The sequence below is a fragment of the Nicotiana tabacum genome, chromosome 22 (assembly GCF_000715075.1).
Source record: "Nicotiana tabacum cultivar K326 chromosome 22, ASM71507v2, whole genome shotgun sequence".
NCBI classification, from domain to species: Eukaryota; Viridiplantae; Streptophyta; class Magnoliopsida; order Solanales; family Solanaceae; genus Nicotiana; species Nicotiana tabacum.
In genome coordinates this window covers 222,049,382-222,073,269 of record NC_134101.1, presented here as the reverse complement: position 1 = coordinate 222,073,269, position 23,888 = coordinate 222,049,382, and the positions used below count along the sequence as shown (strand labels likewise).

General features: G+C 36.7%; 1 protein-coding gene across 5 annotated transcripts; it reads right to left on the bottom strand.

The window, feature by feature from the left end:
* Positions 1-1,295: 1,295 nt before the first annotated feature.
* On the bottom strand, positions 1,296-19,821 carry LOC107831709 (DNA repair protein XRCC2 homolog). 5 transcript variants are annotated; one of them, XM_016659500.2, is made up of 12 exons: positions 19,534-19,821; positions 11,826-11,973; positions 9,778-9,935; positions 7,536-7,606; positions 6,395-6,457; positions 4,911-5,051; positions 4,261-4,363; positions 2,935-2,971; positions 2,761-2,852; positions 2,514-2,660; positions 1,926-2,118; positions 1,296-1,830 (listed from the first exon to the last, which is right to left on the bottom strand). In XM_016659500.2, exons 1-10 carry the CDS (start codon positions 19,714-19,716, stop codon positions 2,637-2,639), a joined length of 1,020 nt encoding a protein of 339 aa, XP_016514986.2. In that variant the 5' UTR covers positions 19,717-19,821; the 3' UTR covers positions 1,296-1,830; positions 1,926-2,118; positions 2,514-2,636. The 5 variants fall into 5 exon arrangements, with proteins under 5 accessions (XP_016514986.2, XP_016515002.2, XP_016515010.2 ...); XM_016659516.2 differs by having other exon boundaries at positions 4,911-5,045; XM_016659524.2 differs by having other exon boundaries at positions 9,778-9,923; positions 19,534-19,809.
* Between the last annotated feature and the right edge of the window lie 4,067 nt (positions 19,822-23,888).

Below are 23,888 nucleotides of genomic sequence, written 5' to 3'. Positions count from 1 at the left end.
TTATTTGTACTTATCCGAATTGTTGTATTTTTTTTTCTTTTTATTAATAAAAATCTAGCCCTAGGCGCTTGCCTAGCGGATTGCCAAAAAAAATCACTAACTTGCTCTCTTTCTTTCATTCCAATGTTAGTTTTTATATCTCCACTCTTTTCTATTTTCAATAGATATTTTATTTGTTTCTTTAACAACTTACTGGTATATTAATTTTGTTGATTCTTATATCTTCTAAGTAAATAGAGGTAGGCTTGTTTAATCCTGGGGGAAAATTTCATATTGCTGAAATAGTTTCTTAGCTCAGTGCCCAGTACGATTCAAGCCAATTCGTGTATCTATTCATAAATAATATTATTGCAGTATATTATTGCTGAAATATTATTTTTCGATGTCATTCCCCTACACATATCAATGTCCTACCAACAATCCAGGAAGTGAAAACTCGTCGCCGTTTAATTTTTGGATGACTTAAGGGGGTTGTTCGTGTTAAAAATCTTTTTTTTGGTCAAAGTTGTGCAAAAAACTACCACCACCACAGAGGTCCCATTCCACGAACGAGAACCTACCCAAGCCCCCATCTTTTCGCGATCACGAAATCCACTCTGCATACGCTCGGCCTAGCAATATTATTTCTTTGATCGCGATTGCCCCATAAACTGTGCACAAGGACCATTTTCAATCCTAAACTGATCTGGAAAATGTCCTAACTTCCTCATGACTCAACCCAAATTATACCAACATGCCATAAAAAAAAATACCATATACCCATATCAAAACACGATTAAAAAAACACAAAACAAAGGGTTGAATTATTACAAAGTTAAAAGCATTATTACATTCAACCAATGCATGACTTTTTTAGGGCGTCAAGTTCTTTTTTATATTCTCTTTAAGATGCTTTCTTTCTTTTTTACTATTAGCGTTTCTTTCCCTCTTTACTACTTTTTCTTTACTTTCCTTTGTTTTTTTCGGTGAGAATCAAGATAGCAGTTGTACCATTAATTTTCCGTTACGTATTTAGTTAAGTCATGTACATTCCAAGGGCCTTTATAGAAACAGTTTGTTTGATTTTCTGGACGTGACTGACACCATTATTTCTAATAAAATATACATAAAATGTGTGCAGGTGTGTGTGTGTGTGAAAGCCCACTACAATCTCAACAAATACTACTAAATTCTGACTCCATAAATTCGAAAGGACAATGACTTGAGTGCTAAGAACCCTAAAAGTTAAATCCATTAAGTTTAAATCCTAAACGAATCCCCCTACGACTGTAACAATGAACAATGCTCAACAGCTCTTGTGCAAAGTCATTAAAATAATTTATCAACATAACATACATTCTAAGACCTTCCAAACTAAAGAAAAAAATAACTCCAGAACAAGGTTTCCAACAGCTCTTGCGCAAAAGTCGTCATTAATTTATCTAAACACAAAATATATATTCTACGAACTCCAAACGAGGTCCAAATGAGGTTTTCTTCTTATTCCTAGTTATCATCCCAGCAATTATGACAGCAGCAATACAAAAGATTGCCAACTGAAGAAAAAAAATGCAGCCTTACTTTTTTTTTTTTTTTTTTTGCAACTTCAGCTCATCTGCTACTGAAATTAGCAATTATGCTGCTTGCACTTATAAGTTTTATCTGCTTCACTGTTCACCTCCAATTTGTCCTACTCTCTGGTAGATTTATGTTGAGCTCAGAGAATATGTGAAAAATCCACAAATACTGGAAAACTTTTTACATCTGTTCTCCTTTTCTTTCTTGCTTTGGTTGTCATTTACATTGGCTGGTGTAAAGAAGATGAACATCATGTCTCTCCGTCGCCAGAACCTGCAAGACATTGAGTCCTATAAATCACCTTTTACATCACTCAACACGATACACAATAATGAACATGTCAAAATCTAATCATGAGAGATGCATACCATATTGAGGAACTCACAATATCTTTTGCCTGGAATTTTGTCTATCCAAAATCTTTGTAGGCAGAAAACCTCCATGTTGCATGTCACTTCAACCTTTAGCTAGCTTAGGGTCATCCATAGTTATTAAACAATTTTTGCCAGAGGGTTAAGGCTCCAAGCAATCAACCAATATGGTTCGAGGAACTAATGAGACCTGATGAACAAAAAATAGTGGTCAAATAACTAAAACTGTAAACTAATGAGAATCAAGTACTTTGGGCTGTTGGAACATTTCTCCTCAGGCATCAAGTGTTTTTACCTTGCTCACACCCTCTTTTTCAGCACTGTCACCTTCTGTCTTACAAGCACCTCAAAATCTACTTTTGATAATCCAGAACTTTATTTAAAAAGCAATAAAATCAAAGATGCATGGTTTATTTTTACTGCACACCAACTCTTTTCCAGGGTATAGCAGCAACGATTAAAGTATGCCACGAAGAGCCAAGGGATCGACTATGTCCACACCTAAACCAAGTATTAAGAGAGGGAGGAGGGAGGGAGGGAGGGACAGAGAGGAGTGCAGAGATGAATGAACCAAATTTAACTTACAGTTGATACTAATGCCAGATGAACAAGTGACATTTGGAAATTCATCTTGGTTTAAATGCTTGACCTCAGGTTGAGGGAGCAATCAAGAATCAGTACGTCAAAAATCAGTCCAAAATGATGCCTTCATGATATGATGTATGCACCATCCTACATTTCGAGGCGAGACAACATTAGTGACACTGGAGAATGAATTCTCAATTACAGAGAGAACATCGTATTAAACACTCAAATCTTAGATTGCACATACATCATTGAATGTGAATTTGTCTGATATCTTCAGGGATGGTAACAGCCATTCCGACGAATAGATGGGCTGCTTTTGATATTTACTACTATCATCTGAAGAATAATGAGAAAGCCAGCTTTTTATTCATGGAAAGAGCAAGAGAATATGACTGGCCTAAATGACTTTGAGCCATACCTGAAGGGCGCACAAGCATTCTATGAGAAACAAAGGACTGCAACAATCAGAAAAGATTATTAAGGTTAATAAGATCCTTAAAGTCCAAATATTCAATATAACATGATGGCTTCACGCCTTCAATCATCTAATATTGGCTTTGTATCTGAGTCGTTTATTTTCATCTCAGTAGCATGTAGATACAGATATAGAACTATGTACACTTTTTGATTTGCATAATTCATATGCGGGATTTATGATAGGTTGGTAAAAGATTTGACGTTGTGAAAGACCTGTCTGTTTTTTTTTTTTTTTTTTTTTTTTTTTTTTGATAAGGGTGAAAGACCTGTCTGTTTGGAAGGACAGAAATAAATATTGTTCCTAGATTTCAGGGTTTTGGATGCCAAGTTATTGTGGTAGTTCGATGTTGCTCCATCTTAAACTGTGCTCTACAGGGGTGTAAAGCTGCCTGCATCATCTATATGCACACAAAATCTGGGGAAATATATAATCGGTACATTTTGTTCATTATTTTCCCTGGCAAAATCTTGTCAACTTCAAATAAAAAGTTAATTCAGCGTAAACTATTATTAAAACAAGACACTCCGTTATAAAGGATTCTTAAGTAATTATAAGGTTTTTGCAGGAAGCTATAGAGTCATTGGTTGAGAGCCATTCAATGGAAAAAATTTATTCTCTAAGATGGGAGGTACTGATAATTTTGCTACTGAATTAAAAGCTGTATTCTGGTTTGTTCAACCATGGTATTCAACTTTCACAGTTGTTTATGAAAAGCGCAGGGGATCCACACAAATAGAACTGGAAAAAAGAAAAGGAACACCAATTTAAAGGAAAATCACTTAAAAGAGTTACAGAAACATCAGATGCTCAATGCGAAAGATTGTAATGATCTTTGGAAGTTTATGATGCTCCTATAGACTGGAAGCATCCTAAACTTTTGACAGTTCACCTTCATTAACAAGTCACTATGATTCTTAACGAAATAGTTAATATAGTATACCATTAACTTTAACAAGATGCACAACAAATGATTTTTAAGGTATGAAAAAATATCTACAGACCATCCCCTAGAATTTCCTTCTCTGATATGGCAAAGGCAGATGCAAAAGACTCCTCTACTACAAAGTGAAGTGACTGCACAAAAATTTATTCAGCAAGGGTATTTGAACCCCCTTGCTTAGGTTATAGTATTACATGCAACAATGGATATTTTCGCTCTTAACACCAAACAGAACCAACAAATAATAACACACTGGCTTTACACAACATTTTGTTCACATCACGTAAACACAGATATCTTTAGATACTTGAGACACGTCTTAATACCTGCCACACAGAAGGCATATACTCCCGATACAGTTGGACATTAGCACTACTTCTGATGTTTTTCGAGTCCAAGGTACTCTCAACAGACAACTGTCCTGTATTCCTGTTTGAGTTGTTGCAAATTAGAGAATGATAAATGTTAGAAAGAAAACTTAAACGTATAGTTCAGCAGTTTTAAATCATCAAGAAATTAACTTGTGAAAACAATTGCCATCAGTTTTCAATTAAATCTGGAGCAACTGAACAGTTCAACAACCATGGTATGCAGGAGTTTTCTCATTGCCAATAAAATTACACTTCACTTGATCAAATTCAAACCAGACACAAACTGGTCCTAAACTGGGTACTTCCAAGGTCGTAAACCACTATTGATGGTCTGTGGTCAATCATCTAAAGTCTCAATACATATGATGTTACTTGTTTAGTTGAAAAATCAGTCAATCAGAACACAAACTATCCAAGGTTATGACGCAAATTTTAACCCCTCTTGACCCAACCCATGTTAACCCAAGTAACTTTTGGCGGGTCAACTCAACCTATTTTGACCCGCCCAAAATCGGCCCAACCCGCCCATTTGATACCCCTAATTAAAATGCAATACAAGATTTATTTTATTTCGCTTTAGCCAAAAGAAATGTAATGAAACCAACCTAATTTCGCGTGTTGTATATTTATCCTGCAAACTTGCTGCTTTTGTAGTTAGAACAAGCATCGGATGCACCAAAAGAATCTTCTGGATCTCCTGAACAACACTCTCTGACACACTTTGCAGAGAGAGGCTTTTCCTGGTACTAAGACAAATATCTAATGCTAAAACAATCATAAATTATAATTTAAGAATACGAAGCGAAAAAAGAAAGGTGCAACTTGTTCAGGAAGAAAAGGAACATACTGCATATGTGTATGCATGAGAAGTACACCAATGAGTTTCTCTGTCCTTACTTCACATTAGTTTATATGATAGGAAAATAAATGAAAGAGACACATTCCTCGTTCCTATCTCCTTACCGTTCCTTTTCCCTCCTAAGAACCAAAGTAAGTGTTGATGTAGAGAATGCTGGGTGGGAAACATGAACAGATATAAACAAGGAGAAGGGAACTCGTAATCATTAATATATAGTGCTAGAAGTATGTACTTGAATTAACGACATGCGAGGCTCCCTATCTCCATGAGAAAAGAAGAAAAAGAAATGAAAATTAAACTGTGGCTTATTAAACATAATAAGAGTTTATGCAAAAACAAAAGAAAAGACAATTAATTGTAACCTTCATTATAGGAATGGAATTACATCTAAAATGCATGCAGTAAAAGTGCTCTTAAGAAGCACCATTCTCAAACTGAAAAGTCTATATTTTAAATCTTTTAAGCACTCTCCAAGAGCTGAGGCAGGTTTGCAAGAGCTATTATCGTATATGTGAATTTAGTACAACACAACCAGCATTTTGGCATGATCAAGAATAGGTTCATTTGTTAAGATGAATCCAAGAGAATGAAATAGTAAAACAGGCTAATAAACACAAGCAGACACAGTGTGTAATAAACTCGAAATTGGTTTGACGCTCATGCAAGTAAAAGAAAGATCTAAGGAGAGTAGAATACAAATTTTGCCAGCAAGATAATTGCACATTTGCACTTCTTATCCTCTATGTTTAAATGCTGATGGTCACTTTCTAACTACTCCCTCCATTCCAATTCATGTGAATCTGTTTGACTGGGCACGGAGTTTAAGAAAAAATGAAGACTTTTGGAATTTGTGGTTCTAAACAAGTCACAAAGGGGCCCAGAGTATTTGTGTGGTTATAAAAACATCTCATTAACGGTAGAATTGTAAGTTTAAGCTAAATTATTACCAAATTTAGAAAGGGGTCATTCTTTTTGGAACAGACCAAAAAGGAAATAGGTTCACATAAACTGGAACAGAGGAAGTAATAAATAGGTAACAGAAACTGCAGCCTTACATAAAACCACGAAAAATGCTACATAGTAAGGTGCTTAAGGGGAGTACTTGGTGACATAAACAAAATTTCAGGCTTCTCCATTACTCACTCTTTTCGGGGAATTGGAGTTCATTTCAGACTGCTTCTTTCATTTGTTGTTTCTCTTTAAATGTAAGTAATTACAGTGGACTCTAACCTGTTAATCCTCCCTGGTGGTATAGAAGGTGAAGCACGATCCATCCAATAAAAAGCTCCAATACTGGTCATACAAGAGAAGCAACATATCTTAGTAAGGTACAGAATTTAGTTAAACCACTAAGGAGTGTTAGAAAAAAAAGGAAAAGACCTAAAGAAGACAAAAGCAATAGGAACACAGACAGAATGTCTGAACACAGATCTGATGACCTAACCAATAACCACTGAATTGATACAATCCTAATGTCTGAACACAGATCTGGTGGGTTAATATAGAACAGCTAAATGGATAATTCATTGCAAGTGCAGTCCTTGTAACATAGATGTCAAATCTAGACAAGAAAAAATCTAGTCCAAGCGAAAACAGGACAAGAATATATTTCTCACCCCCAGGCCCCCTAGGGCACTGCCAAAGAAATGGACAAGGCACTAATGAAAAAAATTAACACAAACTTTTCCGATAACAAGGCACCTTTTGATAAATTGATGGTGTCCTTGGGCATTCCCCCGATAAAAAATGAACAAAATGTCATTTTAGAGAAGACAATCTTACTGGTGGTTTCTATCAGCATACCATAGGATTGGTTGTTTTAACATGGCCACATGAAGAAATTGACAAAATGCCTAAAACCAAATAAGTTAGGATTTATGCACTGGCTATTAAAGGTCGAAAACTATGCGCTATCAGGAGATGTTTGATTTAAAGGTCAAAAACTATGCACTATCAGGAGATGTTTGATTTATGTATCCATATACTTATCCTAAGAAAAATTTTATTCTGTAAGTTGATCTGAAATGCTTCATGCATAAACGAGGATAAACCTGACCCTTCTTAGGCCAATTCTGGATGTTACCATTGTTAAGCTACCTTTCCTTCTTATCTATAACTGTCTATGCATTCTTCATTTATCATGGGGATTAAACACATCTTCATCAATTCATGGATATGTTCATACATCATGTAAATGCTTTTGATGTCGATGGGATCCACTTGCTTCAGAGGTCAATCTAAGACCCCCACTGCAAGTGAAAATCCTATTCATAGTAATCAACCAATAAAACATCAAGTGTGTCTCTCTAGTATTTCTATGAAACTAAAACACCATACTTAACATCACAGAGAAGAGATCATAAGAAGAAACCTGTCAATCATAAGCAAATAAACACCAGTACCATGCGCCTCTTTTTCCTTTTGAAGTTGGAAATGCATCGTCTGCAGCAAAACGAGATTGAAAGAATAGGTGACATGCTTGTATATGAATTGAAATTTTTATATTCGAAGTTAAAGAAAGTACCTCACGTACTTAGCCAATCAAAAAGAAAGCTTTTAGAAATCCACAAAATGATAAATAATAATAAAAATTAACATGTATTCACAGAGAAAGTGTTGAATCATGTGACCGGCTCGTCTAAAAGATAATTTGTTAGAGAGGACACACTTTTATTTACTTCACTTATACCTTCAATACGCCTCCTCACATGTGGGCCTGATTCTTTTTTCATGAGTCAAGCACGTCGACATCCGTTTCTACAATGGACGATGGTGAGACTTCGAAATCAGGACCACTGCTGACCTTTGTCTAATTCTTATAAAATGTTTTTTTTTAAATGGACCTTGAACATAATGCAAGAGGGTTGCCAAAACCACGTAAAAAGACTACATTTCATATTCTTAACCAATTTGGAAACACTAACACCTCTTTGCATACCAAAGACTGGACATCTGAAATGTGAAAAAATGTATTGAGAAACAAAACAAGGACGAATGTTCTGATACAATGTTGCAATAGATGGGCATCGGTCGGTTCGGTTCGGTTATAAATATTATCGGTTTAGCATATCGGTTATCGGTTTACAAATATGATAAACCGATAACCAAACCGATAAGATATTAGTTATCGGTTATCGGTTAATCGGTTATCGATCATTATCGGTTCGGTTATCGGTTTACCCGATAAGATAACTCAATCTAGAGTTAAGCAAAAAAGAGAAGACAATCACTCGAGTTAAGCAAAAAAGAGACGAATTCACATATATAATATACTACCCAATTCTGCGCTCTAGCCACAACTAATATTTGAAGAATGTTTCATTGTGACAAATTCATGACCTGTGCAATCTCAAAAATTGATACTACAACTCCACAAGTATTCCATCTCCATTTCACTGGAAATATTAGTTAACGGGAACATAAATTACAATTTTTTGGGTTCCTACCAAACTATAATCAAGAGATCAATTATTTTCCAGAGTCCAATGGTAGCAAGAGCAATAAGAGTGCCAGTAATTCAAAAGTTGTCCAAACACAACTAAAATAGTGTTAATTCTTCAACAATCCTAATACATTAATAACAATACAAAGTAGTACCAATTTCACCTTAAAATAAAAAAGTACAAACATAATACTAAAACATGAGCATAAAATAAAGAATCGAAAACAATCAAAAATCCTATATTTTTATTATCGAACTCTACTGTAAAACTCAAAAGAAAGGAACGAAATTTGTTCTTAACAAAGAAGTAATTTTGGAATACAAATTTAAGCTAAGATTCTAAGAATGTGGTTGTACATTGAAATTTGAAGAAGAACTGTTCAAAAATTGAATCAGAGTCTGAAGAGTGAACATTGAAACTTCAATCTTGAATGCGATTGAGAAAATTAGGAGAAAAAGAGAGAATAAAGCCCTAGAAATTGGGTAAAATCCTAATTTTATTAAATCTTATTGGGTTATCGGTTAACCCGTTAAGAAATTTGGAAACCCGTGGCCCGAACCGATAACCCAATAGTGAAAAAATATAAAACCGTTACAAAACCATTAATCCGATTACCCGATATCGATACCCCAATAAGCTTTTATCGGTTCGGACTATCGGTTATACTCGATATATGCCCAGCCAAGTTGCATTGTGCGACCAACAACAATAATTATGCCTCAATCCCAAAGCAAGTTAAGTTCGATTATATGACTCCTCATTTTCCCTATTGCACTATAAACCCGTCACAGTCAAATAGCATAAGAACTTAGTTTCTCAATTACTAGAAGTTCCCTATATTTTCTACGGGCATATAAATTTCTAACAAGACCTCCTTGCAATTATTGGACCTAAGTAGACTTAGTAACATGATTAAAACTTAATCATAACTAATGACATCACCTAGATAGATTTTTTCCCATTATGCTCTAATGTTCTCTAGGTATTCATAGATTCAAAGAAATTGTAGGTCTATTGAGAGAACTTCCTTCCGATCAAGAGAGAATAGGAAAGATGACTTATTAAAAGATAAAAAAAGATAGGTAAATAGATAAAACACGGATATTTTCCCTGAAGTAGATAAAAAAATAAAATACGGAAATTAAAACCTTAGAGATCATTCTAACTCACCTTAAGAGTGGCAAGAAATTCGAAACTATCATAACAGCGTATGTACAAGAACCTTCTCATGCTGACCGCGAACAATTCTTCGTCATATTCTGCGTGCACATCCTTTGATCCAATAGGAGAATCGTCCACTTTATTTAGCTTGTGGCCTACATCATTGCCTGATTAGACAAAATAAACCAAAGACTAGTTGCATCAAATGTATGAGGCCTTAAACATATTAATTACTAGCTTTCGGGTAAGGAAAAAAATAATTAAAACTAGTACTTTTTTGTCATTCTAAAGAAAATTACCAGCTTTCTACCCTTATCATTATATGTGTCTGTGTGTATGTTCATTTGTGCAAAGGCGAGCCTTGGCACATCAGCAAATTTACTCCTGTGGAACCTGTAGGACAAGGGTTTGAGGCATAGAAGTAGCCTCTTCGCAGAAGTGCTTAGAACATTATCCCCCTACCCCACTGTCAGGAAGCATTTTTTGCAGGAGGTAAGTCCCTATTCTGCCTCATTTTGCACCTTTCCTCGCTAAGCCTTGAGATAGTCACTTGAATTGCACTTTGCACTGATCTATCAGAATTTGGAACCTTTATGGTTTTCACCCTTGGACAACACTATCTCTACTTTCTAGTTTCTCTTATGAAAATTCTGAAGATGGATACTGGTTACTAGAAAAACACCAACTCCTACTATTAAGGGAGCATATGATAGCTCTCAGCGCTTATCAATTTTTCAGTGATACCTAAATGCTTCATTTTTGTTTTTTTTTCCCGTTGATAAGTCAAGGAAATGTCACCAATATGCATCAAGGTGATGCCAGATTATATGGATACAAGTGTTCAATGTTAAACTCTAAAAATTCTATCAACTATCTACACATACAAGAATCTTTTATTTACACCAAAAGTATAACCAGAAATCAGAGCTGTCGATCTTCCATATGGGTCTGTCAACTCCTTCAAACGTCCTCCTGTTTCATTCTTTACATATCATCCAATGAATGCTTAACAGTGCAAATTCCAAACTTCCTTGTTTTCCTTCCCTATCCTGCTCGTCTCCAGGGCATCAGCAACTCTTAAGGGAGTAACCGTGATATATTAAACATGGAATACACCAAGCTACATAGCTCCACAACATAAAAAAATGAGGGGCAAATGCTTAGAGTCCTTCCCTTCTTTCTTGCACATACACTAACAACTCATCATTATAAAACTCCACTTGAAATTCTGTTTTTTTATTGGATTTCACCAAAGGGTCACTACTAATTCTGTGCTACATATATTTTATCTTGCTTTCGAATCTTCTGTGCAGTTACTGAAAGTTTTAAACTTTTTTTTTTCAAGAAATGTTATCCTGTAGAGCTTAGAGGTAAATAGCTAGCCCTTCACCTCGAACATTTGAAATTATGATCAACACAAGTTCCTCAAGATTGGAATCTGCAGGCAATTAGAAGATGTTCCAAAAGCAAACAGAAGAGTGGCAGCTTAGTTCATGAAACTATACTGCATTTTCCGAATTGGGTTATGCTTCTTCAATTACATTACGATGAATTCCGCCATTCTAACACCAAAATAAACAATATCCATTTACTTTTCAGCCAGCTTGTCAAGATCATAACATCACGGACGGCAAAAATGGATATTGTTGATGGATTTTGTAAAAGTTATTATCGACACTCAGATACATGCTCTTTACTTTGAAGTGGCCATGAGTTCATTGCTACATGCTCTTTCTTTTAATTTATAAAGAGGGCTCATTGTTACAAGAGTTGAGGCGTTGGTCTACTTTGTACGTATAGATGATTGGCTACATTTTGGGAGGCTTAATGTGTGTTTATACTATATAATTCTTTAAATTCAATGCCAACTTGTTGTGCTATCAATAATTACTTTGATTAATCGCAAAAGAAAAACAAAAAAATGTTTTGAAACTATTAGCAAAAAAAGTAACCATACACCTCCAGCAATTGACTAAACTATAAAATTAAAGCCCCCCCAAGTCTAAACGAGGGAATTCCAAAATACAAAATAAATAAGCTCAAGAGTAAGCATCTACCATTTTCTTTAATGATCCGCTGCTTCAGTGATTGTGAAAGGCTTAACACATCAAAACGACAATCCAGGTCAATAAACATTACTAATCGCTCCAAACCTCCATAGTTGATGCCCTTCCATGCCTTAGGCAAAATACAATTAATAGCAGCCTAGCATTGAACCAAAAAAAAAAACATTAAGCTTATAAATTGAAAAGTCATATAATCCAAAGACTATGGTATTGATGCTTTTTTTTCATACTTACATTAGGTTTGATATTTGTTAGAAATCCTTTTAAGCAAGTTAGGGACGTTGTATAGGGATATGTGAGAGTTTTAGAGACCTCCTTATTTCCAACATAAATTGTTTCCCTGGCCATGAAGAATTATTCCAATATTTGCAAATACTAGTTTGGTCATGTCATTTGGGGAACTTCAAGTGAACCACTGAAAGGTCGGTAATAATGTGCATTTCAAGTGAAGCTTTTCAACTTCCACCAACAAATCTTCAACTTTTTTTTTGATGACTGAGAAATCCGTCTAGGGGCCGATCCTTTTGGACCAACCGCAGTCTTTGAAACTCGGTGGATAATGGGCCCGCCCTATTCCAATATTTGCAAATACTAGTTTGGTCATGTCATTTGGGGATCTTCAAGTGAACCACTGAAAGGTCGGTAATAATGTGCATTTCAAGTGAAGCTTTTCAACTTCCACCAACAAATCTTCAACTTTTTTTTTTGATGACCGAGAAATCCGTCTGGGGCCGATCCTTTTGGACTAGATTTTTTTTTTTTTTTTTTTGAATTGGTAACTATTGTATATATTATAAAAATCAGTACATAGGTTGCACTGAAAACCAAATTTACATAGAGAGAATTTATAGATATTCTAATTTGAGACCTAGCAGGATCCTAGTATGTCTATGATTGTCAATGTATCTTCTGTGTACATCTGTTTGCACCAAAAACAAAATAGAAGAATACAATTGAGTTTGATCTTCTGCAGTGAATTGCTTCTGTCTTCAAAACATCTAGTATTCCTTTCCCTCCAGACTGTCCACCAAATACATGCCGGAACAGTCCTCCATCTATCTCTGCTAGTTGCTTCAGCTCCAGCTTCTTCCCAGCTATAAATGACATCTTTAATCCTGTATGGCATTGACCATGAAATACCCCTAAGACTAATAAAGATTTTCCATAGTTGGTCTGTAATCTTGCAGTGTAGAAACAAATGGTTGACAGTTTCTGCATTTTTCCCACACAGAAAACATCTTGAACACAGAGAAATTCCCCTTTTTATGAGATTATCCTGGGTTAAAACCGCCTCCTTTGCTAGTAGCCAAGTGAAGCAGGCTACCTTGTATGGAATCTTTGTTTTCCATATATGTTTCCAAGGCCATGTGTCTACCTGTTGATTATCATGATTCAAAATCTGATATGCATCCTTCACTCGGTAAATCCCTTTGTTGTGCCTCTTCCACCATATTGAATCCAAACCTTCCTGTAGTCCTGTAAATGCTTCCAACTCTTTGTAGAGGTCAGTTAATCTTGTTATCTCCCAGTCATTCAGCTGTCTTCTTAGAGCTATTTCCCATCCTTGACAACTCCTCATATCAGCGACTGTCTTATGCTGGTTTTGTGCTAAACCAAACATATCTGGGTATCTTTCCTTTAAGCTTCCCATTCCTAACCAGTTATCATTCCAAAATGATGTGTTCCTTCCGTTGTTCACTCTTATGGAGGAGTGATTCTTCATTATTGGCCAAAGTTCTCTGATGGATTTCCACACACCTACTCCATATGATGTACTGACTTTTTTTGACACCCAGTTGTTTTCTTCACCATACTTTGCTTTGATCACTTTGACCCATAAAGATTGGGGTTCTTTAGAGTACTTCCATAACCATTTAATTCTAAGAGCCTTGCTTTGGTTCTTCAAATTCCTTATCCCTAATCCACCTTGTTTTTTATCCATTGTTAGTGTCTTCCAATTGACTAAATGGAAGACCTTTTTCTCCTTATTGCCTTGCCAGAGGAATGTTCTTCGGAGTTTGTCCAATCTCTATAAAATGCCTGCTGGAATTGGGAACAAAGACATCATGTAAGTAGGTAGAGAGTCTAATACTGAGTTGATTAGAACTAGCCTACCCCCAATGATAGGTACTGCGATTTCCATCTTGACAACTTCTTCTCACACTTTTCTATGACTGAATTCCAGATTTCTTTTGATTTGGATCTTGCACCAAGAGGCATCCCAAGGTAAACAGTTGGTAGGGACCCAACTTCTCCTCCCAATATCTGAGTCAGTTGCCCCATGTTGTTAACTTCATTAATGGGAAAAATATTGCTCTTTCTCCAGTTAATGTGTAATCCTGATACTCCTTCAAATAAAACCAAAATGATCCTTAAGAATCTAAGTTGGTCTTTTTCAGCATCACAGAAGACTAGAGTATCATCAGCATATTGGAGATGTGTGATCTCTAGATTGTTAGCCCCACTCATGTTTACCTCAAAGCCTTTAACCCATCCACTGACTTTAGCCGTTTTGATCATGTTGTTCAATCCTTCCATGGCTATGATGAATAGAAAGGGAGATAAAGGATCACCTTGTCTGAGACCTCTGTGTGAGTGAAAATAACCTTTAGGACTTCCATTTATAAGAATGGAGAATTTCACAGTAGATATGCAAAATTTCATCCATCTAATCCATTTTTGCCCAAAACCCATTTGTTCTAACATTCTTAGTAGGAAGCTCCAGTTCACATGATCATAGGCCTTCTCGATATCCAATTTGCATAAGATTCCAGATTCTTTCTTTTTTATTCTTGAATCCACAGCTTCATTGGCAATCATCACTGCATCAATTATTTGTCTTCCTTTGATGAATGTCATTTGTTGAGCATCAACAAGTTTCCCAACCACCCTCTTAAGTCTTTCAGTTAAGACTTTTGAGAGCAGTTTGTAGAAGCTCCCTATCAGACTGATCGGTCTGAAATCTCTCAATTCTTTCGCACCTGTCTTCTTTGGAATCAATGCTATATATGTTGCATTGAAGCTTTTCTCAAACATCTCCTGTGAATGGAAGTTGTTAAAAGCCGCCATGATATCTTCCTTCAAAATGTCCCAACACTTTCTGAAAAAACCCATTGTGTATCCATCTGGACCTGGAGCCTTGTCACTTGCACACATCTTCAGACTGCTCAGCACTTCTTGTTCCTCAAAGTTACTCTGTAAAGACTCCCTTTCCGATTCAGAAATGCTTGGACTATTTTCGAAATTGACTGTTGGTCTCCACTGTTCAGGTTCTGTGTATAGCTCCTTGTAGAATTCAATAATCTCGTTCTCTATTCTTTCTGGATCCTCGATTACTTCATGTCGAATCATTATTTGGTCAATGTTGTTGTTTCTCTTGCGTGCATTTGCAGTCCGATGGAAAAATTTTGTATTCCTATCCCCTTCTTTGAGCCACAAAGCTCTTGATTTTTGTCTCCATGCAAATTCTTCATTCTTGAGTTGCACCTCAATCTCCATTAGAGTGGCTGCTTTCCTGACTGATTCCTCCTCTGTCAACGCTCTTAGTTGTTGCGTTGTCTCAAAATCTGCTAGTTGACTTAGCAATTTTGATTTCTGCAGTCCCAAATTGCCTTCGTAACTTCTGCTCCATCCTTTTAGCTTACCCTTGAGAGCTTTTAACTTGCAAGCTAAAATGTAATCAGGTCTTCCTGAGAATTCAAAAGATCCCCACCACTCTCTAATTCTGTCCTCAAAACCTTCCACATTCAGCCACCAATTTTCAAACTTAAAGTATGATTTAGCTTGTTCTCACGCACCACAGTCTAGAGCCACAGGTGAATGGTCCGAAATCAGCCTTTGTTGGATAGTTTGCTTGATGTTTCTGAGCCTTACATTCCATTCTTCTGAAATGAGAAATCTATCAATTCTTGAAGCCGCTGTATGATTGTCCCCTTTGAACCAAGTATAGTTTCCTCTTTCAAGTCGAAGATCTATCAGCTTCATATCTTCTATAAAATCCGAAAACTCCACCGTCGCTCTGGACCTCCTTGAGCATTCCCGTTTTTCAGAAGGGTACCTTATAACGTTAAAATCGCCACAAACCGCCCAAGGACCTTCCATCAATCCCCTCACTGCACCAATTTCACTCCATACTTTTTTCCTTTCTATTCTACAATTTGGAGCATACACTCCTGTTATGTGACATTGAAATTCTGTAGAAGAGCGTCAAACTTGCACGTCAAAGTGTATGCACCAGTTTGTAACACCTCCCCTTTCCATACTCTGCAATCCCATAACAACAAAATCCCCCCTCTCGTGCCGCTAGCTTCTAAACTTGCATACCTAACCCATCTACCACCCCATATTTGCCTGACTATTTCCTCGATATCCCCCTCGACTTTTGTTTCTTGCATGCAAATAATGTCTGCCCTCCAATTCTACACTTGACTTTTTATTATCTCCATTTTCTTCTTATCATTTAGACCCCTTACATTCCAGGAAATTACTTTGATCCTCATATAGAAATAATTGATAGATCTCTTCCCCTACTCCTTTTCCCGTCACTCTTGAATTTGACATCGAAAGAAGTCAAACCTTTTAATTCCAGTGATCCTTTGAATCTTTGTTTCTTCACCTCCAACTCTGTCTCCACCCTTCTAACCTGTCTGCAGCTGTCAATTTGCATTAACAATTCCAGTGCTTCTTCTTCATGTCCTTGGAAATCTACTCCAAACATTTTCCCCAATTTGATCATATTTTGATGGACCCATATTGTTGCATCCATGTCTTTATCCAATAATGGATTGTGTTGCTGAACTGCTAAAGGATTCACCTCCTCAATTTCCCACTCTTGAATAGGGCTAAATTGCTTTAGATGTTCCAAAGTACTTCCCACGTGATCATTCCCCATCTTTGAGTTTATGCTTTGCTCCCCTTCCTTCTGTTCCAATCTTGCTAAATCTACTCCACCTTCTGGCTGACTGCAACTGGTAATTGTTTCCTTTTGCATACTTTCACGATTCACATTAAGGGTTTGATCCCCTGGAGGTGACTCTTTTGCCCCCGATTGAGAAGGTCCTCCCATTTCCTCGATATAAGGCTTCAGCCCAGTATCATCAGAGATCTCACACGAGAGGTCATTAAAAATGACTTGTGCAGCCATATCGGGGCCATAGGATTTCAGCTTGACTTTTGACACTTTACTGCTTTGATTCATCGAAGTTGAACCTTGTGTAAATTGTCCACTTGCTTTTCCTTTACCAGTGTTTAGCTCATACCGTGTCTTTCTTTCAGCCCAGATTGGGATGAAGAATTTGGTACCGTCTTTTTCAATCCCCACCTCATTGGGAGTCTTTCTGCCATCACCAACAATTTTGATTCTCGCCCACTTAAGATGGTTTTTGAGATCAGTTTCTTCTTCTGTAGCTAACCAACCCCCACAGAGATCTCCTATTTCTTTGAAGATCTTTTGTGACCATAGATGTAAAGGAATCCCCATGGCTCTAATCCAGCATGTTTCCTCAATTTGTGAGTTTGGAATGCAACCGGCTGTATGATTCCACCAATCCAGATGAAGCTTGAATTTTTTCCATCTCCATTCTCCTTGCACAATCTGCTCTGCCATGAATCTGTTTGGAAATTCAAAAGAAACATGTTTCCTGTCATTTCATATATGTTTACTCCGTATGCTTTGTCCCATGAAGCACTAGCCCATCGCCTTATATCTGCTAAAGTGGGTCTCTCATTGATTTCTTTCCCTAAAGACCCGATAATGCATCTTTTTAGTAGGCTTGTGTCCTCTCCTCCAGTAGGTTCCAAAACAGTGATATCGCCATTGTTCGTGCTGACCCTTGCCTCTCGAAGAGTATTGGATTGTCATTTACTCTCCTTAACTGCTTGGGCATAAGGGAAATTTTCCACAGTATTTCTGGGTGGTACTATGGGATTCAACTTGGTGGATATGAATCTCTCTAACTTAGCTGCTATGTCTTTCCAGCCAGAATTCAAAGTTAACTCTGGGATTATAATCACTGACCTCCCTTCTCTCTTCAGTGACAGAATACTCATATATCTTCCATGGGCGTTAAATTTCCTAGTACAGAAATGTTCTGTCATTTGCTCCTTGTACTTCCATCTCTTCACTCGATTGTTTTGATCTGTCGACGCTTCTTTAAGTGCAAAGCATATCCATTCCATTGCCTTTCTACCCATGGATGATCTTCTCATCATGTTGCGCCTTCTCTCCACCCATTCAAACCAAGTATCTTTGTTGGAGTTCTATCTGGTGATGTCAAAAGATTTGAATCCTGCGTTGAAGTATATCCTGTTGTCTCCCATATTGTACTAATCAGCTGCTCAGGTTATGGAATTTTAGGTGTTGTTTGGAAGTTATCACCGTGAGCTATAAAGCTTGAAAAAAAGAACAGAAAAACCAGAATTCTGGACAGAGAGAGATTCCCCGCCACCGGAAAAAATAAAAGTTGTCGGAATTCAGAAAAGGTTGTATGGATGTGCTCGGAATTTCCCAGCGAGCAAGCTGTCCAAAACAAAAATTTTGAAAAGTGGCCGGGATTGAGCTCACGCGCCGGCGCGTGGTGTTTGGCTCGCCGGAAAGTGCCGCGCGTGGCGGCGCGTGAGAGACTGTTTGTCGGAGCTGTTTTCAGAGGGTTGGTCAGAATTGAATAAGCATGCTCATGGTGTTTATGGATCCTCAAGATTCCTTGTTCTCAGACTCCTCGGGGAGTGTGCCTGAGAGCTCAAGAAAATAGAGAGAGAAAATATCAAGGACTAACAACTTTGGAAACTTTACCACCACCAAATTTGACAACCTATATTGACCAACCGCAGTCTTCAAATCTTCAACTTCACAAACCTTTTATTTTTCAAGTTAAGTTCATGTCCAAACACTTCCTATTTTCTTTTTGTGATAAGGCGGGTGTCTAGTCCAGCTTTCGCGTATCTCAACTATTTCACCAATTACCTGCTACCTCACACCAACCAGTACAGGCAGAGACGGATCCAATATTTAAGCTTTACGGATTCAATCTTTAAGGTTCTTAGCGTTGAACTCATTATATTTTAAAGGTTATAGGTTCATATCTACTACTCATTGCAACTTTAGAGAATTACTACTCATAGAAGTATTGGGATCATATGAACCCGGTATTCCAAAGCTCCACCTGCCCCCAATCAAAAGTTGCTAATCCAACCAGCACAAGTAATTTTGCCCACCAAAGCTTAGCAGATGGGAAGACTTCCACAAACATTTTCTCAATTTTAACTTCAAATAATCTTTTATTTTTTGTTTCATCTGAAATATGGTCCAAATGCAGAATGAAATAGAACAGAGCAGTCACAAAAAATTTACAAGTAGGACGCAACAAGTTTTTATTTCTTTGATCAGATAAGGCTGAATTTCATTCAATAGGCATCCAGGGGATGTAAATCAGTACAAAAGCTTAGTAAGCTCCTATACATTACTTATCCTCCTACCTAAAAACTCTAGGAGCTTACAAAATTAGGACCCAACTAGTTCCGGATTGAAACCTAGTTAATTGATTTAGTAGACAATAAAATGTAGGAGCCAAAGAAGTAGAATATAAATTTATATTTAATAACAATACGTACACACTCGAAACTACTTACTTTAAATTCTGGAATATGTATGTAAAATATCGCAGATGAAAAGGAGAATTAGAGTTTATATTCTGTGACTTGCCTGAATAAGAATGCGAGTTTTGGAAGAAGGAGAAGGGCCGACGATTTCGACTACGTTGCCGGCGCGGAGAGGGATGCGATGAAGAGGTGGAGGTAATGGTAAGAATGGCCGCTCCGAGAGAACCCTTGTTAGGAACTGCTTGGCCGTTTCGTCTCCTTCTATCCATTGCCGCGCCGACGCCATTTTCACACTCTTTCTCTGTTGCTTTGATGAAAGGAAAACGGAAAGTATAACCAGCTCGGGAGAAAATGACAAAATATTCCCGTTAGGGGGTTGGTTGCGGTTGGCCAAGCTGCAAAAATAAGTTTTGCTTTTTTTTTTAAAGTGTATTTTTCATAAACTTTTGGTCGGTGAGAAGGAGTCTGTGTTTGGCTAATTAGTTTGAAAAATATTCCTAAACAGTAATTAATGTTTGACCAAGTTTTAAAAAACTGCTTTTAAGTGTATTTTTCTCAAAAGTGCTTCTCAAAAAAGTGCTTTTGGAGATAAGCTAATTTTTTCTGCTTCTCCAAAAATATTTTTGCTTCTCCTCAAAAGTACTTTTTTTCCTTCCAAAAGCTTGGCCAAATAACTCAATTTTTAGCCAAAAGTGCTTTTGGCCCAAAAAAAAATATTTTTGAACAAAAAGAAGCTTGACCAAACAGGCTATTAATATGGTTTCTTGATTTTTTAGTTTTCGTTAAATATTTACCGAATTCTGATTATTAAATTTAATGAAATTATTAAAAAATTAATAAACTCATATTTGAAGATGCAGTTTTTTATATTGTAGTTTCTACCTGTTTTAATTTCTTCGTGGTGTATAATGAAGCCTTTTTGTAATGATTTGATCGGTCATTCTGTGTATTTGAGCATCGTTTCCGTTTTGATACTTCACACATGTGTATTTGTGGTTTTGTGACTTCAGAGTTGGTTAGTTTCATTCCAGGAAAATTTTGGGTTGATTTAGACCCTTTGGTTCCTGGTTTAGAAGCCTAAGTTAGAAATGTTAACCAATATTTGACTTTTGTGAAAACTACTCCGAAATGGTGTTTTGATGGATCCGATAGGTTCGTATCGTGATTTTGGACTTGGACTTATGATCGGAATTGAATTCGGAGGTCTTTAGGTTGATTTGACGTGTTTTGCCGAAAGTTGGTAATTTGAGGTTTAGGAGTCTCCCTAAGTTTGAAAGTAGGTTGACTTTATGGCTATCAGTTTTAAAATCTGGTTTTGGGATTGGGACTAGGTCTGTTTTGCTATTTGAAACTTGTTTGCAAATTTTGATGTAATTTGGAGTTGGTTTGATTTGCAATTCTAGAGGTTCTTGAGTTTTCTTTTGAAATTCATGCGTTTTGATGTCCGATTTGTGGTTCTAGATATTATTTTGGTATATTGATCACGCGAGCGAGTTCGTGTGATATTTTTAAACTTGTGTGGATGTTTGGTTTGAAGCCCCGAGAGCTCGAATGAGTCTCGGACGTGTATCGGAATAGTTTTGAACTGAATCGGGTAGCTGGTGTGCTGGTGTTTCAAGTGTTGCAATTGCGAACACCAACATCGCAAATGCGATCATAGCAAAGGGAGCCTCAGGTATCGCATTTGCCATGTCTTGATCGCATTTGCTAAAAAAAGACTAGACTGGGTAGGTACGTATTTGCGAAGGGAACAGGCTTCGCAAATGCGAGGCCATTATCACATTTGCGTCGTTCCAATTAGGTTGTCAGGGCCGCAAATTGCGAGGCTTTCTTCACAATTGCGAGATCGCAATTGCGATATCTGCAACTGAACAAAAGGCTGAAAAGTCGGGATTTCATCTCGTTTTCTCTCATTTTAGAACCCTAAATTCGGTAGGAGGCGATTTTGAGAGGGGATTTTTCACCTACAATCACTGGGCAAGTAGTTTTAATCACTTTTCAACGATATTTCATGATTATATATGAAATTTCACATCAAATTTATGAAAATTAAAATGATATTTTGGAGATTTTTGTCTAAGTTTAGAAAAATAAAAATTTGGATTTTTAGAGTAGAATTGGACTAGGATTCGAAAAAGCAAAACACATATATAGACTCGTGGGGTCATTGGTAATCAAGATCTACCCTTAAACTCGGATTTTGACCGGACGGGCCTGATGTTGACTTTTGTTTACTTTTGAGAAATTGCGTAAAGATCATAGCTTTATCTATCATCATTGGTTTCTCTTGCATTGTTTGATATTATTAAGCCGTTTTTGGTTAGATTTGAGCCGTATGGAGGCGAATTTTAAGGGAAAAGCTATTTTCGAGTGTTGAATTGGCCTAGTTGAGGTAAATATCTTGCCTAACTTTGTATGGGGGAACTACCCTTTAGGATTGGTATTGATTGATTCATTTGTGCTATGTGAAAGCCATGTACGCAAGTTAACGAGTGTGTACATGGTCTTATATGTGGTATTTTGACCGGTTTAGACTCTTAGGCTTCTTCCATGCATTTAATTGAAATTGTCATAACATGTTATATCTTGAATTGTTAAATTTACTCTTACATGCTCTATTTGACGTTGTTAGCACATGTTCTATTCTTTATTGTCAAGTTTGCTCTTATATCTTTAGATGAAGTTGTTACATGTCTTATTGTCTTGTTACCTCTTTAATTGTTGGATTATTCTTATTTGAAGTTATTATTACATGATGTCTCTTCGTGTTGTTTTATTCTTATGTACTTAGACGTAGTTGCTATTTCATACTATCTTATTCATCGTTAAGCTTATGCTATACACTTGACTTGGAAGTTGTTATTTCGTGGGAATACCTTCATAATAAGTCACTGAAATTGAAGTTGTGAAAGCTATCAGCACATTCAGGTTGAAGTTGTTAATTATAAAGATATCTTTCCTCATTGAGCATTTCTCATCCATTTTGTTATTATTGAGATTCTTATTCAATAGTGGTTGGGTCGTTATGGTAACATTGGTATTATTGATTTTGGCAAGTGTTGTGGCATATGGGCACGTGTGGTGCGAGTTGATTATTATGTTGTGATATTGATACGTGTGTAGTGGTATAAGGGTGGGTATTGAAACGCATGCGGTGAGATAAGGTAGAATTTATACGCGTGTTACTAGTAAGAAAATTACTTGAAGCTACGCGGTGAGATAAGGGGGCTAAAACGCATGTAGTTATTTCGGAAAAATATTTTCAAAATCAATGCAAAGCTCACGGGGTGATATAAGGAACATTGCGATTGTGACTTGCGAAATGAGATTGTGAGGTACGGTACCACGGTTGCGATTCTTGTTGTAAATTTTACGTTAAAAAGGCTTGTTGGTTGAACAATTTTTTTATTATCTCTTCATTTGTCTCACTTGTATTTGTCCGTATTTGATTACATATTGTTCTTATCAATTGTTCCCTCTCCTTGTTGCCTTCATTGCTTTAAATTCCGTTGTTAGCCTACATTATTTTACTGCTTTATTGTCATTCATTTCCTCATTTCTCGTCATTAGACTTTATTATACTTTGTTCAACTTTCTTGTCCTAATAGGTGTCTTGACGTGGCCTCGTCATTACTCTACCGAGGTTAGTTTTGATGCTTACTAGGTACCATTGTAGTGTATTCATGCTACGGTTCTGCATATTCTTGTGCAAATCCAGATATATTCGCGCGTGCCGGACGCTAGTGATTGATCAGTTATATTCGGAGACTTAAAGGTACACCTACTCGACGTTCGCATGCCTCAAAATCACCTTCTGCTTTTAGTTGTATTACTGTTTATTTCCTGTTCAAAACAGTATTGTATTTCGAAATTATTAGTAACTTTCTGTAGAGCTTATGACTCGGTTCCACCAGGTTTTAAGAGTTATTGACAATTGTATTCTTTGGTTTTATTATGATAGATTACTAGTTTAAGTTGATATTTAAGTTGATATATTTGCTAAATCTTGACGTATGCTAGGCTTATCTAGTGTTAGAGATTATGTGTCATTACGACGTTCTAAGGTGGGGTAATGGGGTCGTGACACATTTTTATGCAATTTTTGAAATTTGACAGGATTTTCCTGTATTTCTTGATAATAATGTTTTTATAATAACTGTTAAATATAAGATGTAGAGTTTGTTTAAATAATTGACGCAAATGGAAATTATTCACTTTCAAAAAAATAAAGTTATTGCCATGTGACCAAGAAGTCACGGGTTCGAGTCGTGGAAATAGCCTTTTGCAGAAATGTAGGGTAAGATTGCGTACGATAAACCACTGTGGTCGCTCTTCTCCGGGCCCCGCGCACAGTGACAGCTTAGTGCATTGGGCTGCCCTTTTTTCCCAACAAAACTAAAGGACCAACATTGATCAAGAATATAGTTAAAGAAGTACATTTCAAACATACTCCAGACA